Source organism: Talpa europaea (genome assembly GCF_964194135.1).
Source record: "Talpa europaea genome assembly, chromosome: 5".
Classification (NCBI taxonomy): Eukaryota; Metazoa; Chordata; class Mammalia; order Eulipotyphla; family Talpidae; genus Talpa; species Talpa europaea.
Window position 1 is genome coordinate 131,277,274 of NC_140071.1, and position 15,668 is coordinate 131,292,941.

At 35.4% G+C, this 15,668-nt stretch overlaps 1 protein-coding gene across 1 annotated transcript in view; it reads left to right on the forward strand.

Annotated features, from left to right (window-relative positions):
* DHX15 (DEAH-box helicase 15) overlaps positions 1-12,613 on the forward strand; it is a gene marked incomplete at both ends in the record, with an annotated part of 56,698 nt that extends 44,085 nt beyond the window's left edge. The window contains 7 exons of the mRNA XM_084232898.1: positions 1,026-1,175; positions 1,568-1,676; positions 2,226-2,417; positions 5,274-5,396; positions 8,312-8,502; positions 11,173-11,342; positions 12,496-12,613. Coding sequence (XP_084089024.1) covers positions 1,026-1,175; positions 1,568-1,676; positions 2,226-2,417; positions 5,274-5,396; positions 8,312-8,502; positions 11,173-11,342; positions 12,496-12,613 — 1,053 coding nt within the window. The remainder of the gene's footprint in view (positions 1-1,025; positions 1,176-1,567; positions 1,677-2,225; positions 2,418-5,273; positions 5,397-8,311; positions 8,503-11,172; positions 11,343-12,495) is intronic.
* Between the last annotated feature and the right edge of the window lie 3,055 nt (positions 12,614-15,668).

A 15,668-nucleotide genomic window follows, 5' to 3' on the forward strand; every position in this document is an offset into this window, starting at 1 on the left:
TCTTGGTAGGGATGGTGATGTTTGTGTGTTCACTTAACAAGTGTGGGGAGCATAGTAAGTACAGGATTGTTACCTTCGCAGATCAGTCACCAATCCGACTAGATTGGAATTCCTGTCATGTGCCAGCCATAGTATTTGAGAAACAGTATTGTGTTGGCATATAACTTACCAGTACTGAATATCAAGCACTTCACTGAATTAAGTGATTACTCAGATATTATATATGTTTTTTAGACAATTGATTACCTTTTATAGGTATGATTGGAAGAATTTATACTTACTGTTTGTGATTTTCACAGAAAACTTTCCTTTGAACTGAAAGAACATAACCGCCTTCTTTTAGACTAAGTTAAAAGTATTTTATTTGATGTTCACACTCCTGAAATTGACAGGTTGTTTTTGGACAACCTGTTTCACTCTTTGAAAGCAGAGTTAAGCAGATATAATGAAAATTGTCTCAGGAAGAGTAAAGACAAAGTAAACTATGTGTGTGTTAGATGATTTTTTTTTAAATGATTGACTTTATTGTTTTATTTATTTGTTTTGTTTATACAAGCACTGGGTACAGTCAGAAGCGTGGGAGGGTGAGAATTCACCAGAGCCAGAGCAGGGAGCAGAGCAGGCAGAAGGACCGAAGTACACTGCTGAGGGGAGCAGCGGGCAGCAGGAGAGGTCTGCGCACCATGCGGGACCCTCCTCCAGTGGCCGGGGAGCAGCTGGGTATTGAACCGTTGCTGCAGAGGCCGCAGGCAGCTTTGCAACCCAGCGCTCAACCACTGCGCCACCGGGGAGGCCCTTAGATGATTTTTTTATGTTAATTGGACTGTATCAGAATGATGGAATCAGAATACCTGAATGAAAATCGTGGGGTAAAGATTCCTGTGGCAGGATTGATCATGTGACTATGATCAATATAGCTTTGTTTATTTGGGGGTTTGCTGTGGACGTTGGGCATTTCTTGTTGGATCATAATTTTGTGTTTAACTGAAGAAAGAATGATTCCTATTTTATTTCTGTTCCAATAGGTGTACAATCCTCGAATCAGAGTAGAGTCCCTTTTGGTGACAGCTATTAGTAAAGCTTCAGCTCAACAGAGGGCGGGTCGAGCTGGACGAACCAGACCTGGGAAATGCTTCAGACTTTACACAGAGAAAGCTTATAAAACAGAAATGCAGGTAAGGGGTTTTCTATGCCTTGCTCTGTGTTTGAAAGCTTAAATTGAGTTTGTTACCAGAGAAAATTGCTTCATTTACTTCATCTTGCCTTTTGGCACCATAAGCTCCTAGTTTTGCCCTGAGTGAGATTTATGGTGCAGTCTGCCAGCACAGCTGTTAGTTACAGTTCAAAGTTGAGGGTGGACAGCCACCGTAACACTTGGGACCCTCTCTGTACAAATAATTTGCAGAAAGTGTCGGATTCCTGTTCCATGAGCATTTTTGTCTTCTGAGTCAGTGGTAAAAAATAATGTCAAGGTAAATAGCCTAGGAATCAGAGAACAGATACAAGTTGTTTCCTGAAGCAAGAGCATTAAGGAATGTTTAACAGAACGTTTTTGTTTTTTTGCTAGGATAACACCTATCCTGAGATTTTGCGTTCTAATTTAGGATCAGTTGTGTTACAGTTGAAGAAGCTTGGTATTGATGATTTGGTGCATTTTGACTTTATGGATCCTCCAGGTATGAATCCTCAAAGAACATTTTATCAAACTTTTTAACCAGAGTTGAAACTTTTTCTGCATTCTAATATACACACACTCTTGCTCTCACGCGCTCACTCTCTCAGTGTGTATTCCCTTTTCTATAATGCATCAAACTAAGTCGTCTTTGTTAGCTTTAAAACTAAGAGGGATAGATATATTAGCAAATTATTTATGTCTTCAGAATAACTAGATTATTCTGGGAATTCTCATCTGGACATGAAAATATGAGAAGTTCCCTGCTTGTTTCTTTTTTTTTTTCTTTTTTAAATGGAAAAAGACGTTTTATAAACATATCAACAGTTAATTTACTTAGTAAGACAATTTTAATATAATACAGAAAAAACTGTGCAGTTTTGTATGATTCATATTTACTTGGTCTGTGTAGCTGAATTTCATGGCAGTCTGAGGGTTTGACTTTGGTCCACTATAGAAAGAAAAATGAGATTGCTTTTATAATAGTTTGTAATTTGTGACATTTTTGCTTGCTAAAGGCAGCTTGTCTAATAAATTGCCTTTCCACCCCCAGCTCCTGAAACTCTGATGAGAGCTCTAGAACTTTTGAATTATCTGGCTGCTTTAAATGATGATGGTGATCTGACTGAATTGGGATCCATGATGGCAGAATTTCCACTAGATCCACAGCTCGCTAAAATGGTTATTGCAAGTTGTGACTACAACTGTTCTAATGAGGTCCTATCTATTACTGCTATGTTGTCAGGTAATAGAGGGAAAGGAACTAAAAAAAGCCCAGCTCTTCAAAGTTTGGGTGGACTTGACTTTTGGTTTTATTTTTTAATATTTAGTATGATAGTGGATTTCATAGGTGGCTATCAGGAACTCATTTTGTTTCCTAAATACCTTGTAAATAGCTTCAGAATGATAAGCATTTACAATAGTATAGTACATCATTTGTGCACTAAATATAGTAATGACTTTGGCTCTCTTGAGTGCAAATAAAAATTGCAGAAAGAAAAGGTATGTTTGAACACAGTTGTAACTGAGTTCTGTTCCTTCCATCAGTTTTGCTGTTTATTATTAAAAGTACTCAGAAGAACTTTGTTCTAGTACTTGGCACTAATAAGTGAGCCTGTGACAAACCCAGACGACCATTTAAAGTGAGCCTTTTCCACATGTATGAATATGTATTCCATTGGGAGTCAAACAAACATGAATTTCAAACTAAGTATGAAATGAACAGAAGTAAAAATGTATAATTTTAGGCTTAAAATCTAAACTTATACTGGCAGAAAAATATTTCATAAAAGAAATATAAAAGATAAAATTGCTCATTTTGAAAAATTGGAACATTAATCTGAATAGTGCTGTCTTTAGTAACTAAAACTTTATTTGCAAATTAATAGTAACTTGGAAATTAGTTTTCAAAAAGAAGAAATAATTGTTAACATAAATGTACATTGAGTCTTACAGCTAAAAATAAAAACCTTGAGTTTTTACTGGCATTCAAAGTACTCTATGTTACTAGTCTCAGTAATATGGACAGTGGACTTCCCACCTGCAGAGTGGCTTATTGTCTTAATTATAACTTAATGCCTCAAATAACTCAAATTTTATACGGAATTAAAGGATAAATTGAAAACATTTTTAAATTTGCAAACTTCGGCTTAGTTTAGATTTGCGGTATATTTTAATGGTGTGATTTTTAAATTTTTTTTTTTAAATTTAAGAACTAGCTAAAATGTTTTTTTGCAGAGTTATGACTGATCAGACTCAGAGCAGATGGGCAGGGCAGTATCGAATCATTTTAATTAAATTGTAGTTTCACTTGCGGAGGTGGTGGTAGGTTGTTGTCTGCCTTTCTTATATGTTGCTTTTGTTAGAGTCTCCCAGTTGTATTGATCCCAAGACTTTAGTTTTTAGAGAAAGAGTGGGACAAGAGTTAACAGATTATTTGTGATTTATTTGTTTTCCACCCAACTTTTATTCTTCCAGGTTCTCTTCCCAGGCATTCTATATAATTATCATTGTTTGAGTTTAGAATACTAGCCCTTTAAAAAATTGGTCATTGTTACGCAGTTGAAATCTTCCAGCTACATCTCTTGTGCTTGTAAGAGGAGTTCTGCAAAACGTAGGGTTTACTGTTTATTTTCTTTAGCACACCAAGCAGAGTACTTGTGGGGGAAAATGTTAAAGGGTGAGAAAGAAGTCATGGAACCAAAAACAGTTTGCTGAGCTTATAATGCACTGTTTTCCATTTAAATAGTTTCTGAAATTATCAGGTCCTGGTGTAAATATTGCAAATCAGGGACCTATGGAATCCTACTTATTCCCACTATTAACTTGGTAGCTAGTTCACATTCACTTTCACAGCTATGAGAGGTTTCTGTACTTTTACGCATTAACTTGCTTTATTTATTTTAAGCAAGACTTTTAAAATATACTGTGATCATGTTTCATTGTCTCTATTTGGCTTCTTTGGCATCTTTTTAAAGGGGTAACTGTATAAGAAAGAGTAATTTGATATTGTATTTGATATCGTTGTCGATTATTCCCATTACTTTTTATCTGAACTGATAATATATAAATTTTTCATTTGACAAGGTTTTAATAGCTTTAACAATGTGTTGACAAAGTCCCAAGCTGTTAAGTTTTAATTTTTATATTGCTTTTATGACAATGGAATTGCTAAAATGAATTAAGGAAAGTTGTATTTCTAAAAATGTAGTGCACGCTTTGTAATAACTTAAAAATTTTATGTGAAATTTGAGGCGCTAAACAAACACTGTAGTTAAATATTTTGATGACCCTTGAAATAATGACTGTTTCAGATTGTCAACTTTTTCAATTATGGAATTTGCTTTTATACCAAGGTTTTCATTCAAGTAACAATTTTTTTTTTAAACTTGGGACTTTTATTTACCAATATTTTTATTAAAATGCTGCAAACTAGGCTGATTATTCCCAGCCTTTTTGAATTTTCTTAATTCAAAGGCGGTTTAACCTTCCACCACTACTGCTATCATCAAAACCCAAGATTTCATGATATTTTTTTATGTTTACATATGCTTGCTCACCGGTGCTAATAGTGATACCCACCAGTTGGTAATATCCACAGCATTAGGGAAATGATTATAATAGAAATATGGCAGTTGACTTAGAAAAGTTGTTCTTGGAGCCCTGCAGTGGGCAAGTATAGCTTCATACTTCAGTAGCCGTTCAGTGGATTCAGTGGATGGCCTTTTGAAAAACTACATTTAGCTTATAGGCTATTGATAACACACTTCTGGTTACTGGTAGAGCTATCAGCACTGGTTTTTGAAATAAGTCGAGCTCTCTAGTATCTTGATGGCCTTCAGAATAGCTGTTTTGATGCCTACATTTAGATTTAGTTAAAATAATCAGGTACTCTGTAGCTTTGAAATCCTCTTGTCTTACAGATGTGGTTAGGTGTTGATGTACCAAATCAAGGTAGTAAACAGTCCAAGATGCAGTTGGAGGCCATCCTGCCCTGCCCTATGCTCTGTGAACTGACCTAGCTAGGCCTTGTTCCTCTATCTGTGAATGCGTGACTCATCGATATGGGCGTTTGTGTTGGGCCCATACCAACCTTGTTTAGTCCCACAGTGTTTTGTTCGCCCCACGGAGGCCAAGAAAGCTGCAGATGAGGCCAAGATGAGATTTGCCCACATAGATGGAGATCATCTGACACTGCTGAATGTCTACCATGCTTTTAAACAAAGTAAGTATAAATTAGATTGAAGGCACTCTTTTGTCTAAATGTCACTTGCAGCACATAAGATCTTTATTCATCTGACTTTCATTTATTATCCGTGACAACTTTACATTAGAAACCCAGAGGTACTTTAAGGAATAAAACTCCTGACTTGCATTTAAAATAGAAATTACCTATCTTTTTCAAAGTTGTTTACTTTGATAGTTGGGGAGAAAGCACCCATTTTAGAAATCTGGAAAATGTAGTATGTTAAAATGAAATATTTATACAAGATCTATTACTAATATACATGCTTTCACATGGTACTTTTTATTTCATACATTTTAATTTTTATTAAATTTTTATGGAATTAGAAATCATTACTGTAATTTTTTAACAGTAATAAATAGCTTTTATGTAAAAATAAACCAAAAGTGGGCAACAAATTGAATGGCCCTTTTCTATGTCAGGTACCTGTGGACTGTAAATATGAGGGGGAACTTGAACTCTACTTTTAGTTCAAGAAATGGATTGTTGTTGAGAGGTACTTTTTTCATCAGAAAGTTAGCAAAAGTTGTAAAAAAAAAAAAAAAGTGGTCCTTAGTTGTATAACAGTGAGTTTAATGGAGCAGTGATATACCAGAGGGGGGAATATTATGTCTTTATGAAAAGCAGCAGGTTTTCTGTTACCAAGAACCTTCAATTCATGCCCTTTGACTCAGAAATCTATGAAATCTATCTTTTAGCATTCTGTGGACCAGAGATAAGATTAAACTTTCTCACCCCAGAATTATTTACTACAATGAAAGCTACCTAAATGTCCAATAGAAAGGTTTATGCTATAGCCACATGATGAAATACTCTTATCTTCAAAGAATATTTAGTGACATGAAAAATGTTTTCCCTATTATTTGAAAATGAGGAAACATAATAATAATCAAGATATTGCCAGGTGCTATTATTGGAATGCACTGCTTATAAAAATTGACATCTTAAAGGGAAGAAAATGGAGAAATAACTGCAACAGGTTCTGAAAGTATCTAATATCTACATAAAATAGGTTAACCTGTTGCTGTGTAATCAAAGGTTGATAATCCTACATCATCATTCTTTATCAAAAAGGTGGGATTCTCAATCACTTTGTACATTTATGGTTTCTATTAATAGAATTTAGTCACCTAATTTATAACATTGACATCTAAATTTTGTATCATTTTATTTGCAAATCAGCTTTATATAAAGTATATTTGAAAAATGACAAATAGGTATTTTAGATATTAGTCAAGAGGATCTATGTCATTAGAGATGGGTTGATTACATAGCAAAGCTAAAATTCATCTTAACTTTTTAATGCTTTGAGAAACATCTAGATGTATTTTGTAACACTTTAATGTCTATGTATATATGTGTAATTTCACTATGAAAAGGTTAGACTTTAGATCTTAAGAGTAGTTTTCTATATTGGTAAGAAATAGTAGTTAGAATTATTTTTTTTTACCCAAACATTCTCTTTTTTAGATTTTATCCTTCCCATTTACCAAATTATTTTTCAGAAATCAGAACTCTCAGATGTGTGGTTAGCCACAACCTCCCATTTTGTTATTGCAGTGTATGAATTCTAGAAATTAAGAACTTCAGAAACCTGTGCTTCAGGTCAGAATCTAAAAGTCAGCAATCCTTTTTGAAAGTCCCCATTTTGTCATCTGTTTAGATATTTTCATTGCCTTTCAGCTTGTTACAGAGCTTCAGAATAAATAACACCTTCTATAAAGTTTTCTTCAGTTTCATATTCTGAAGATGTTCACTGTCTTTTTAAATGTTAGCATATTCAGGTGATTTCATTTTCTCATTCTAGATGAGATATTTAATAGACATTTTAACATATCATATTTCTCAATTTAAACATCCATGTCTTATGCCACTTGACCATCCTCCCATCCTGTTTCAGAGATGTTGCTATATTTTGTATTGATTAAACATTAATATATCTGTTGTTTCTCTGAAAAGCTATTAGGAAAATGATGTATATCATAATTGGTAAAATCCTTGGAAGGTTGAAAAATATCAATGTGTATCACAGTAGCTGAAATAAGAATTATCACAATTTAGTTTTTACTATCTTCCTCCCCTCTACCCCTCACTATTTAATTTTTATCAAAGGGCTTCTAGAGTAAATAATGCAGTTTTCCATGACTGTTGTGGGAACATAAAGATTTCCCCTATATCATGTTCTATATTATGCTGGTTTGAGCTCTATTTAAGCGAGCATCACTAGGTTGGCTGGAAGCTTGTACAGGATTCATTAGTAGAGAAATAGCCCTTTGACAATAAATATTTATATATATTGAAATTACTTGAAGTGCTGACACATAATCCTTATTTATTAAATCTGAATCTGGGGTTTCCAGACATCCTTGAAGCTGTCACTTATATTTTAATCCTTTTTTCAGGTTTGGGGTATTTAGTGTAAGGATTAACTGAAAAACAGTAATACACTGTAGTTTAAGTTCATTTTTATGACTTTCAAATTGTATTTGATAATTGTTATTGGAACTCTAATTAAAAGCTAAAAAATTAAATTTGAAAATGAGATCCATTACATCAAATCTCAGTCCCCCACCCCTATCTGTTACATCATCTTTTGGAAATAATCAGGTGGATGTCAGTGATAAACTCAATTTATTAAAAAGAGTTGGTTCAAAATAAATAATTGTTCTATTTTTTAATAGTCAAAAACAGTGCTATTTCTTACTGTGAACCTCACCAGTTTATAGGGAAGTTTGATGACATTGTAATTCGTTTAAAGAAAATGATGTGGGTAAATCCCCTCTCTGGGTCATTTAGTTTACTCTTATAATTTATATCCTTTTGATTTAGATATATACCTATTTGGATGATTCATGTCCTCTCTTTCTCCCTCCTTCCACCCCCCAACTTTGTAGATCATGAATCGGTTCAGTGGTGTTATGACAACTTCATTAACTACAGATCCCTGATGTCCGCAGACAATGTACGCCAGCAGCTATCTCGAATTATGGACAGATTTAATTTGCCTCGTCGAAGTACCGATTTTACAAGCAGGGACTATTACATTAATATAAGAAAAGCTTTGGTTACTGGGTATTTCATGCAGGTATGTGGATAATACAGGGATGTATAGGAAATGTTTACATAATATCCTTTGTAATCCAGAACAACCTTTTAAATCCACTTTTATACAAAAGTCACTTTAAGAATGTACGAATACTGATCTTGTACAGGTTGTCAAAAGAATTAATATATTTAGAACTTCTGTTTTTAATGAGTAACAAATTGACCATGAAATGGCAGAGTTATTAATCCAGTAATATATAGGTAAACTTTAGGGTTACATTTTTATTAATGAAGTCTTTATTATACCAAATGGCTATGTTAGCTAGCCATTTTCTGGTAGGATTAGTAGTAGTGATTTTTTAAAAAAGATTTATTTATGCATATAAGAACTGGGGTATAGGTCAAATGTTCGGGGGGTAGGGGGGGGAGCATGAGAAGATTCACCAGAGACAGGGTGAGGAACAGAACAGGCAGACTGACTGAAATCACTGCTGAGGGGAACAGCGGCCGAGAGAGAAGAGGTCTGCTGCGCCATGTGGGTAGCTCCCTGGCCGGCCTGGGATGACAGCTTCACAGTGCTGTACTGTGCTGTGCTTAACCCCTTGCACCACCAAGGAGGCCCTGTAGTGATTTTTTAATGGATATTTCAACCCTTGACTTTTGATAAATGTATTGAACAGTTTCTTTGTAGATCTTAATTGGAGATGAATAATCATAACAGTACTGAAATGAAGCAGTGTCTGGTGGCTCCAGAGTACAGTTCATTTACCTCTTTATCTAATCACCCAAAATTCAAATATTCAAATAACTACCTTTCAATTCTATGTGATCATTGGTATTTTTAACTAAGACTTCAGTACTCAAATGTAAAAAATGTATTTTGAGTTAATAAAGATGAAAAGTCATTTAAAAGATTTTATTTAGTTTTAAGTATGTACTGTTGGCAACTAGAACTGAAGTAACACTTATCAGTAAATATACTGAATATTAGTTTCAAGGGATTTAAAATAGAAATTACATTAAAAATGTCCCAAAAATTCTCTAGTAAAATTGAGCATAAATCATTCCAGTACTTGGAGTGGGGTTGATTTTATGGTCTGTGTCCAGCTTGTTTATTCATTCTGGTTGTGTCTTTTAAGCAAGAATGGGCCTAAATACAATAAATCAAAATATAAAGAGATTGCCTGCAACCTCTGCAGCGCCAGTTCGATCCTGGGCCACGGGCGAGGGTCCCACATGGCGTGCAGACCTCTCCTTCCACACCCACTGCTCCCCTCAGCAGTGTATTTCTTTTTCGTCAGTCTGCCTGTTGTGTTCCCCACTCTGTCTCTGGTGAATCCTCTCACCCTCCTGCGTTTCTGACTGTACCCAGTGCTTGTATAAATAATCAAATAAATCTTTTTTTCAAAAAAAAAAAAAGAATGTTTGGAGTTAGGGAAATAATAGAGTTAAGAGTTCTTTCTCCAACCTCTTAACTTCGTTGTTTAATGTATACCAATATGTATTAGTTTCCTTTTTACCTGTTTTCAGTTTGTTTTTCATAATCAAAATAAGATTGAGAAAGATATATTTAAACTATGGATTTCTCTTTTTTTCTTGAGATTTAATATATAAATAGGACATACATTTTACTTCTTGGCACCTAGTATACTTTTGAGTGAACTTTAGTTCATTTTACATTACTTATTAGTAATTAATATTTGTTATTATCCACACATCCCCTATGTAATAGAGTTCTAGAATTAGAAAAGGCATATTGTTGTCTGCTTCAGTTTATGTTACTTAGATATTAGATGAATGCCAATCAATGTTGTTTATAGATGGAAGAAATAACAGGCAAGAAGCACATCCACCTTCTTTCCCCATTTTTTTCCTTATTCTTTTCTTTGTGGGGTTACTTTTTGCTTTTCCTTTTTACTCTTTAAGTTTTTTTTTTTATTTATGCATACAAGAACTGGGATGTAGGCTAGAGGTGCAAGGGGTGAGAGGATTCACCTGAGAGTGGGGAGCAGAATGGACAGATGTACTGAAATACACTGTTGAGGGGAACAGCAAGCAAGATAAGAGGGGTCTGGTACACCACGTGGGTCAGCTCCCTGGCCTCCGGGGATTGAATTCATCCTGCAGTGGCTGGCAATAGCTTGATAACTCTGAGACTTTAAACCCTGCACCACCAAGGAAGCCCTACTCTTCACTTTTTCTATCTTAAATGTGATTTAGCTCATAATTGTTCATCTAGTATGTAGTTATGTAGTTGTCAATTGGAGTTGAAGAACCCACTTAAGATAGTGTGAGCCAGAACTGGCCAGAGAGTGTGTATTTAGGCTTTGTTGGCTTGATAAGTCCCAGTTGGAGTACTCTTCTCCCTCCCCTGTGTTCCAGTTGGCACTTCACTTGTGGACCCTGAAAGTTAAATTTCATATGATTTTTCATTCATCACTAAATGGACTCCCCCCACACCCCAATCACTTAAAGATGCGCAAGTCATTCTTGATTTGCAGGCCTTACAATTTACAGTCACTGAGTTGGGTTTGTCTGATAGTAGTATGTTTGGATAGTAGTATGTTTTCATCAGGCAGTGGTGAATAAACAATCATCAGGTAAAAAGCAAAAGGTGAGCCCTTCCTATTTCTATTAGGTAGCTTTATCATATCATTTTGTAACCAGCACCTTAGAAGCATTGTATTAATATACTGGGTTTTGGTTTCAGGTGGCACATCTAGAACGAACAGGGCACTACTTAACTGTGAAAGATAACCAGGTGGTTCAGTTGCATCCCTCTACTGTCCTTGACCACAAGCCTGAATGGGTGCTTTATAATGAGTTTGTTCTTACCACAAAGAATTATATCCGGACGTGTACAGATATCAAGCCAGAATGGTAAGCAACACCCTTTATCTTTTAGTTTGCTCAGTGTCGAATCTGACTGTTGGCGGAGTCCTGTCTTTCCTCTTGCTCTTCAGCCAGGGCTGTACTCTCCATGTAGCTCTGAGGCATTGACTGGACGGTATGTTTGCAGTTGTGCAGTCTGATTTGCCAGGATGACAGTGGGATCATGGCAGGATTTGAAGCCAAACATGAGGTTATAGTTGACTAGCATCAGGAGTGTTTCTGGAGCCATCATCTTGGTGTGATTAAACACAAAGCCCTTGGTTCCAAAAAAACTTGTCTTTGACTTACCTGTGTATTTTAATTGACTCAACTATTATCTGTATGTTGGTCATTTAAGAGATAAGCAGATACACCACTTCTCTCATATCTTCACATGCTTGCTTTACAGAATATAATCAGAACTGATTGTGTTATTTAAAACAAATTTACCTCTCCCTTTGTCGTATGTGTGTTGCTTGGCTTGTGCACGCTCTCGCTCTCTTGCTCTCTGCCGGAATCTATTTTATGATTTATGATAAGAAATGTCAGCCAAGAATGGTGGGACTGAAAGCACTTATTTTAGTGGATACCACTTGCGCTGTAGTGTGAGATTTCTTTCTTGCACTGATTTATGACTTTTGACACCTAAATTGTGTAGGACATTATCATTTTATCTTAAAATGCTTTGTTGAGAAAAAATGGTATGACTAAATGTTACAAAACATTTCGGTCAAGTGTATTCTTTGGGGTGTAGGGTTATATTTATAGTTATTAAAGGTTTGAAAATGAGAAGATGTAATCATTTGAGTGACAAGGTGTTTCTGATATTGAATCTGTTTTACTATATATATGGGAGCAATTGGTCAAAATAGTTGTCTACAATGAAGAAATTAATGGCTGTATGTTAACATCTTTATAGTAAAAGTAAGGGAGTTTATGGGAAGCCTCGTATCAAAAAATGTACAGTTTCTAGAATAACATGTTTCTTAAAAATGGTGTTCATAAGGAATTTAGGTATTTGTAATTTCATCATTGATTGGATTTGTATATTTGCCTTTTGTTTTTGTACATTAGTATATTAATGAATAATGTCCATCCTCATGAGCAACTCCTGTACTTGACTGTTAATTTGGTAATTTTTCCCCCTCCCCCTTCTGGACAGGTTGGTGAAAATTGCCCCTCAATATTATGACATGAGCAATTTCCCACAGTGTGAAGCAAAGAGACAGTTGGACCGCATCATTGCCAAACTTCAATCCAAGGAATATTCACAGTACTGAATTCAATGCTTAGAACTGAAGTTATTCAGAGGACAGCTTTAAAAGATGAATGAACTCAAAAGTTCAAGTTGTGCTCTTCACGTTGGTTCAATAATGGCCTTTATTTGAAAGCTTTTTAATTTTTCTTTACAGTAAATATTCCATTCTGATTTCATAAATTAAACATTTATGCCTCCCTTTTGTGTTGACACTGTAGCTTATACTGGAAAAGTCGATCAATGTTTTGCAGTTTATTGAAAGTAGTTCTATATATAACAATGTTATAAGCATTTCTTTAGAAATGGTTGAAAATGCTTCTAAAATGTGATTATCGACCATGGTATGCATGATCGTTGTAATTGTTGACATTCCTTTTAGAAGTTGTGAAATGTTACAACTTGTGCTTATGTAGACACAATCTTCTGTCTCAGTACAGAGGCACTGACTTCAATAAAGTCTATTTATACTAATTTTGGCCAAAGCACTTTGATATCTTTGTCCTAGTCTCCTGAAGTATGGCTTCTCTTCCCAAGTGTGACCTTTTTCTTTTTCCCCAATTATAATTATGGTGTGATTACATATTTAGCATCTTTCTACAAGGTCTACTCTTTAGGATAAAGTAGTCATTAAAACAGTATTTTTAAGAGCATAGCGTAGTGCTTTGTTAGATTAATTAGAATGTGATTTGAGGGGATAAAGTATATAGCTTTATTTGAAACAGGATCCCAAAAGACAGAGTAATGAAAGAATAGCTTTTCGTTTTTAAGTTCTTTTCATAAGACTGATAATTTATTATTTTGTTACTGTATTTTTGGCAGATCTTTTGTTATAGAGAAGCCTGACTACGCTAGCTTCCCATGTTTTATTTGTATTAAATAGATAGTAGGGAATGATACTACATAAATCTATGGTCAGTTTTGCAACATTCTCAGTGTTGGATGCTTTATACAATGTACAAAGTAGTAGAGTGTATTAGAGTGTGAATTTTTCTTTACATTTTTTATAACAGGCAGTAGTAGACAAGTTCCTTAATCACAAATGAAGTGTTTTGGTGTGACCCATCAGAGTCTGTAATAAATCTGTTCTTTTCACTTGAAGACTAAATACTCTGCTCATTAATGTCTAGACTCCTTTTTCTACCTCTCTTCCCTTTAGAAATAATTATTGTTACGGGAAAGATACAGGTGTGGTAGTTGGGATTTAAATATACTTGAGACATATTTTTGCTGTATGATTAAGGGAATTAATTGGACAGAATAATTAGGCTTCTGGGATACATTTTCTTGTAGATTTACTAAATGATGACTAGTGACTTGAAAGAGTTAATGTGCTTCTGTAAGTGTATTTTTGTTTCCATGGAGTAATTTGCACACTGAAATACTTTAGTTTGCATTTTAATTCATTAACAGTTTATCCTACAGTAGATATTGGCATCATCTAGGTTATGTTAAGAAAATCTGGGCATTTGGTCATACTTTTTTACTAAAAAGGCAACTTGACCAAGTATGTCTTTTGCCTATTTAAATTTCTGTCACAAGTATATAATTCAGTGATTTATATCTTTATAATCTAACCATCTCATTTAAAATAGGTCTCGGTGTAGTGTATATGGCTTATTTTATGTGCTTTTTAAATATCTGAAATCAGTAGGTTTTCTTAGAAACTTAAGATACATGTGTAGGACAGAGTTTGGCATTGGGCAGTGTCTGGGCGTGGTGACAGCTCTTTCCATCTAGTAGATGGTGATTGTACAGTGGGGGTGCTAAATGGAGTTGGTAGAGCAGGTGAGTTTTCATTCTTCATTGTCACATGGCCGCATCTCACTGAGGCTGGGAGTTTCTTAATCACTGACATTGTTGTTAGAGGTACAACTTTTTAAAATGGTGTGTGCTCCAATCCCTATAATTTAAGATTTGGCAGCAGAATACCGAAGTGAGTGTTATTTCCCTCATTTGGGTAGGTGGCTACTAATATCAGGTGAGTCCTGGTATAGAACAAGATAATTAACCATAATATTTAAAAACTTTTTGAGGCATATCTGAAAAAAGTTCTCCTTATCTCTCAAAGCAGTACAGCTTTTTGCCATCAATGATACAAGGAAGGCATTGGCGAGGAGAACCTTTGGCTGTTAAAGTTGAGAAAATAAAAAAAAAACTCAGGGAGGCAGGGCATAGCATATCCTGTTGCAACCTATTTAACCAGAATCAAAAAAAGAAGCAGTCTACCCTCAATAGGGATCATGACTTTAATCCTAAACTTTTTAGGTACAAAAGTAACCTACAAATACTTGGAATTCTGTTCTGTGTGATTTTAAGGACTACTTCCTCTGCTCAGGTGCTTTAAAGAAAGCCATTACTTCAGAAGAATCTTTATAGTTAGATTAAAAATAATGAGGTGATCTCTGTGATTATTTCTAATTCTTCCTTCTAGAACACAGTTAAGACTGTTCTGCTGTCTGATGCCATTTAGATATTTGACTTGATATCTTCCTTTACCCTTACTTAGGCTGAATAGCCTATTTCCCCTGAACATTCCTAATGAAAACTCTGCCAGGTATTCTGTGGATTACAGTTCGTCCTGTGGTCTAAACTGGACAGAGTGCAGTGGAACTTACATACCCCAGGGGAGCAGACATGTCCTAGCTTCTGGTAATGTAACTTAAGCTTACATTAACCTCAAACACAGCATAATTTTGGCTTGTATTATTTGTCTTATTATAAATTTAAATTATATAATTATTACATGATAGCTTTGGATGTGACTCAGGGCTGAGAAAAGATTGTCACAGACCTTGGGCAGTGTTAATTTTTGGAGGCCTCAGACACACACTGAAGTGTTCATTAAACATTTTAAAACGTAAGACATTTCAAAAAAATTGCTTCTGGGGCCTCCCCAGTGGCGCAGCGGTTGAGCACTGGGTTGCGAAGCTGCCCGCTGCCTCTGCAGCGCCGGTTCGATCCCCGGCTGCTCCCCGGCCACCAGAGGAGGGTCCCACATGGCGCGCAGACCTCTCCTGCCGCCCGCTGCTCCCCTCAGCAGTGTACTTCGGTCCTTCTGCCTGTTCTGCCCCCAGCTA